Raw genomic sequence first — 5,892 nt, 5'->3', positions numbered from 1 at the left:
CCATACAAGCATAATATTGCTATCTCTAATTCATCCATTTTAACTTTTTTTTTTTTTTTTTTTTTTTTTTTTTTTTTTTTTAAAAACATATATTTTTAATTATAATGTTATAAATAATGTTTAACACTTAATTACATTTTATTAAAATTAACAAAAGTACACAATTAATATAATACAAGATAAAATTATATAAATAGTAAACACGTGAAAATTTTATTATACTTCTTTTCTTAAATTATCTCTTTAAAATTAATAATGTAAATTCCATACAAAAGAAACTCTTTTGTCAAAAAGAAAAAAAATACTTATATATTTTTTTTTTTGTTTTTCTTTTTTTCTTTTCAACCTTTTTTTTTTTTTTATCTGACGCCTGTAAGGCTATTTATTTTCCATATAGCTATCACATTTTATCCTCAAAAAGGTTAATAATCCTTTTTATTAATCATTCTGCTATTATACTGAACAGATTAATAAAGAGCATGTAAAGTTAACTTTACTAGTTTAATGAATTTAAATTTAATTTTAATGCTATAAACCAGTATACTGTTTTATATATAGTTTATTTCATTGACAACTTATTGTTCTTAAAAGACATTAATTTAATAAAAAGCATGTATTTTTATTAAAAATTTAAATCCTTATTAATTATCGATTTAAATTACATATACTTATAATATTATGAGTAATATTTAGAAATTTAAGTTCATTGCTCTTACATTAAAAAAAAAATTAATTAACCCCAATGCAAAATAAATTATTTGAATTATACAGAACATTAAAATTTTATTATTTTTGACATAAAATTTACTTATAAAAATTCGAACGAAAATTCATTACAAAGAAACTTTTTATCGAACAACGTTTCTTCTATTTTTCCTCTATTAATTAAATCACTTTAAAAAATGAATATGGATTTTTTTTTATATATTTAAATTTAGGAAAAAAAACAAAAAAAATTAACCAATTTCTTTTTTTTTTATCTAGTATTTAACAAAAGGAACCATTAATCTTTTGGAAAATAAAAAGTGATTGTTGTATAGAAAATAAATAGTCAGCCGTTCAAGCACGAGATAAAAGAAAAAAAAATAAGTTAATTTTTTTTTGTCCTATTTTAGTAAATTTAAAACACATGTATACATTTATTTTTTTGAAATGATTTTTTTTCGTCGAAGAATTAAAACGAAAGATTGTTTAAAAAATTTCCTTGTAGTACATTTTGTTTAAATTTATGTAAGAAAATTTTATATTTATAATAATAAAATTTTTATATTTTTTAATATTTATATAATTTAATTGATATTTCATTATTTAATTATATTTGTTAAAATCAATGGACTTGAATTGCAAAACAATATTCATAACATTATAAGTAAAATTAAATTAATTAAAAATTAATAATGAACAAGGATATAAATTTTTAATAAAAATAAGTATTTTTACCAAAGTAAATAAATGCCTCTTAGGAATAATAATTGATTAATAATATATAATATATAAACACAGTTTACTGGTTTTTAGAATTAAAACTAAATATAAATTCTTTAAATAAATATAGAAAACTCTACATACTTTTTATTAATCTGTTCAATATTACAAAAAAGTTATTGAATAGACATTTAATAAATCAACCAGCAAGTTAACAAAAAGAATGTAGAATCACTATTAAGAGTTTTATTGATTTAAGTAACACATCAATGCTATAAATCAGAAACTATATTTATGCAATTTACATCATTGATTATTTATTTACTTTAGTAAAAATCACTATATTTTTATAAAAAGCATAAATCCTCATTGATTATCAGTTTTTAAGTACAAAACATATAATTATTATTTCTAACGATTAATGTTTAAGAACTCAATTCTTTGAAATAACAAAAAAAAANAAAATCAATATATTTTTATTAAAAGCATAAATCCTCATTGATTATCAGTTTTTAAGTACAAAACATATAATTATTATTTCTAACGATTAATGTTTAAGAACTCAATTCTTTGAAATAACAAAAAAAAAAAGAAAATAATAAAAATACATGCTTATATTATTAATAGAAACAACGAAAATTTAATTCTTAAAAATAGAAAATTTTCTCTGATAAATATATTAAAAAAAAATTTAAAAAATTTTTTTCCACAAAATTCATATCTTTCCAAATTCAAAAAAATAATTAATAATTCATGTTAAGAAAAATATATAAAAAATCACTAACTATTTTTTATTTATTTTTTTTAATTAGCTTTTGCGCATGGATAAATGTATATTTTCCATATTGCAATTAATTTTTTCATCATCAAAAAAGTTATTAAAGCCTTTTACTAACCATATATTTATTATCTATTGCTATATATTTTATTTTTACACTAGTATGATTATTTCATATACATTATTTTAAGATTGAAATATATATGATTTATTTTTATAAAAATAACTATGAGAATACGTATATATAAATGATTATTTATGTATGATTTATCTTTTTTTAATAGTTATATTATTGACTACCTTATTTATTTATATAATAATGTTACAATTACCAAATAATAATTATAAATAAGTTTTTTTTTCTTTTTTAACATTATCTTACTTATAATAAATGCAGTAATTTATACATTTAGTGGATTATTATTTGGATAATTTTAATTTTTAAATATTCAATACATATATTATTTAAAAGATTTTAATACAATGAAGCAGTATGTATAAATGTAAGATACTTTTATATTTTACATATTTTTAGTTACGAGAACTGCATATATATATTATATTAAAAAAATATAAATCATAAAAACATACTTCTATTAAAATTAAGACTATTTTTTAAAGAAAAAAGAGAGTTAAAATATTATAACGGTAGTATTTATGCATATACTTTTTTATTTATGATATATCAAAGATTCTTATGAATTAAATTAAAAAAATAAAAATTATTAAAAAAATTCTTCATTAATGTTCATAAAGATGTTTTATAGCACTTGAATATTTAAGAAAAAAATAATATTTGAAAGGGACAATTGATGAGCTCTTTGTTACTATATATGTGATTTATAAGTTGCTCGTTCAGTGACCTTCCTAGTGTAGAACAAATAAATTAATAAAAAGCATATAGAAAAAGTTCCACTTATTTTATTTTCATCAAACTATTCACTTTTATTAATTATTTCAAATATTAAATATGTGAATTATTTACTATTGTTTTTAATTTACACTATATCACACTTTATATTAAACTCTTAATTTTTCAAAAAAAAAAAATTAAAAGAATATATGAACATTTTTATCTTAGTTTATATACTTTTAGAGCAAGCTGTTTTTTTAAATGTATTTACTTTTAGTGAAAATATTTTTTTTTTTTAATATACGTACTTTGTTTACATGTTTATGTGTGCACATTTCCTTGAATTTTAATACAAACAATTAAAAATGTTTTTTTTCATTTTATTTATTTAAATATTACTAAAAATAAGTTTATTATACTATTTATGGGCCAATAATTGAGTTACCTAAAATTTATAACAAGATAAGGGAATATAAAAAAGTTGCAATATAAATATATAAAACTAAAATAAAATAAAAAATAAAATAAATACATTCTCATGATAATAAGAAATTATCAATTAAGCATATAAAGGCTAAAAAAAAGCACAAATAATTTTTTTTTTTATATTTAATTAGAAGATTATGAAAATATACATACAAAAGGTTATGTTATAATTCTGCTCTATATTTATTTATTGATACATTTTATATCCTAATAAAAATGTATGACCTTGTATTTTATAGGAAAAAATACGATGTATTTAATAAAAAATACATCATTACAGTTAGTATAATAAATAACATTTTTATTAAATTTAAAATTTATATTTGTTATTATTAGTTACAAAAAAAGAAAATTCATAAAAATATATTTTTACAATATGTTTCCTATAAAAAAGAATATTCTTAATAGTTTTTAGATTAATTAAAAGAGTGAATTCGCAAAAAAATAATCAATCGTTTTTTGAAACATGCTTTTTACTATATATATATTATTAAAACAATAGTTTTTTTTTTTTTTTTTAATTGTGATTAATTTATTTAAAGTGCTTTTTGTAAGATATATAATTATAATTTCTTTAAAATATATATGTTTTCCCTTTTTCTTTTGAATTTTTGCATTTCATAAATTTTTTTTATTGAGTGAAATAAATGAAAAACAAATTTTTTTTAAAAAATAATTATAATAACAAAAAATAAATATATATTTATATATAATGTATTAACATATATTAATAACTGAAATAAAAAAAAACATTAACATAAATAAAAGTATAATAGAAAAACCAAAATAGTTATGTTTAAAGTAAAAATATACACAATTAAAATTAGTTTCATATTAAATTAAAAATGACAATAAATATAGTATATTGCATGAAAAACACATGCATAGAACAATTTCTAATTTAATGATTTTTATTTTTTGATGGAGATATAATATCTCTAATATTTCTAAATTTATATCTATAAATCATAAATACTAAATATAAAAAAGATTGAAGTTTAACGAGATTTAATGAAAAAAATTAATATTAAACCAAAAAAAAAAAAAAAAAAATAAAAAAAGTTTGTTGACATTAAATATATAACATTTACAATTTTAATTTGTTTCAAATTAACAATAAATAATTATTTTTATCTATTTTAAGGATAAATATAATTTTAATGAAACATTTTTAAAATAACTTTACATACTTTTGCGCTTTTTTTTAACTTACAAACATACATTCTTATTTATTTTATTTTTTGAAAAATTAACAATATTAATCTTGCATAAAGTAAATGTAATATTATGCATAATTCTGAAAAATTAGGAATTGTATTTCATGTAAAAAATTATTTATTACCTTAAAAACTTAAATAATTTACAAAGATTCTAATATCATATAAAGTAATATTACAAATATCTAACTTAGCATTAGTGGAAATAAAAACAATTTTGTAAGTGGATTAATAACTCTTACTTTATTATTATATTATAATAGTATTGAAATGAAAGCATTTACTTTATGTTTAAAGATTTTTACATTTCTTATTTTAACTTGGATATTTCATTGCTTTTACAACGTAATTTAATATTCATATAAAAAAAAATATATATAGATATATTTTGTTTCTAATAATTTCTAAAATTTTATTTAATTTATTACTTTGACAGTAAAAAAAAAAATTTAAACAATTATTATATTATCTCATAGTATGATTCCTGTAGGTCCTTTATTGATAAAGATACATTACTAATAAATAACAAGTTAAAAGATAAAAGATTATTAGCTGAGGGTAATATATTGGAGAAAAATCAAACACATATTATAGAACGTAAAGAACATTATCAATATGGTGAAAAAGATAACAAGAATGAAAAGCTGATTAATTTGAAGAACATGTATAGTGTGTATTATAGTGCTATTTATCTATTAATGTGTGAACTGTTTTTTATAGAAACAAATGAAATTTGTAGTAAATGTAAAGAACAAATGTTGAGTTTTTATAGGAGCAATAATTCATATACGAAGTATCTTGAGCCACTTTAACTGATTTACTAAAATAATAATATAGCTGGTAAAAAAAAAATAATTGATATAATTTTATAAAATATTCGCTTATATTATGATAAATTTTTATGTAAATATAAAGAACAGGAAAAAGTAAAATAAAAAAGAGAAATTAAAAAATAAAAACTAAAAAATTTATTAAAAATAAACTTTCATAATCCTTAAGAAAATAAAAATAAATAATTGAAAAAAAAAGCTTAATTAACCATGCACAAGTGATAGTTTAAGAAAAATCAATATTTTGCTTTACATTTTTTTTTAGAAATACATTTTATTTTATTTAAAAAATAAAATAAAATT

At 16.7% G+C, this 5,892-nt stretch overlaps 1 protein-coding gene across 1 annotated transcript, besides 1 other annotated feature; it reads left to right on the top strand.

Moving 5' to 3' along the window:
- Positions 1-1,220: 1,220 nt before the first annotated feature.
- Positions 1,221-1,628: a repeat region.
- Positions 1,629-5,029: 3,401 nt separating this feature from the next.
- PGAL8A_00327300 (fam-g protein) lies at positions 5,030-5,571 on the top strand (the record flags this gene model as incomplete). The annotated part of the gene is made up of 2 exons (XM_028672298.1): positions 5,030-5,104; positions 5,236-5,571. 2 exons carry the CDS (start codon positions 5,030-5,032, stop codon positions 5,569-5,571), a joined length of 411 nt encoding a protein of 136 aa, XP_028528865.1.
- Between the last annotated feature and the right edge of the window lie 321 nt (positions 5,572-5,892).

This window comes from Plasmodium gallinaceum, assembly GCF_900005855.1.
Source record: "Plasmodium gallinaceum strain 8A genome assembly, contig: PGAL8A_v1_94, whole genome shotgun sequence".
Classification (NCBI taxonomy): domain Eukaryota; phylum Apicomplexa; class Aconoidasida; order Haemosporida; family Plasmodiidae; genus Plasmodium; species Plasmodium gallinaceum.
This window is presented reverse-complemented; position numbering and strand designations above follow the sequence as displayed.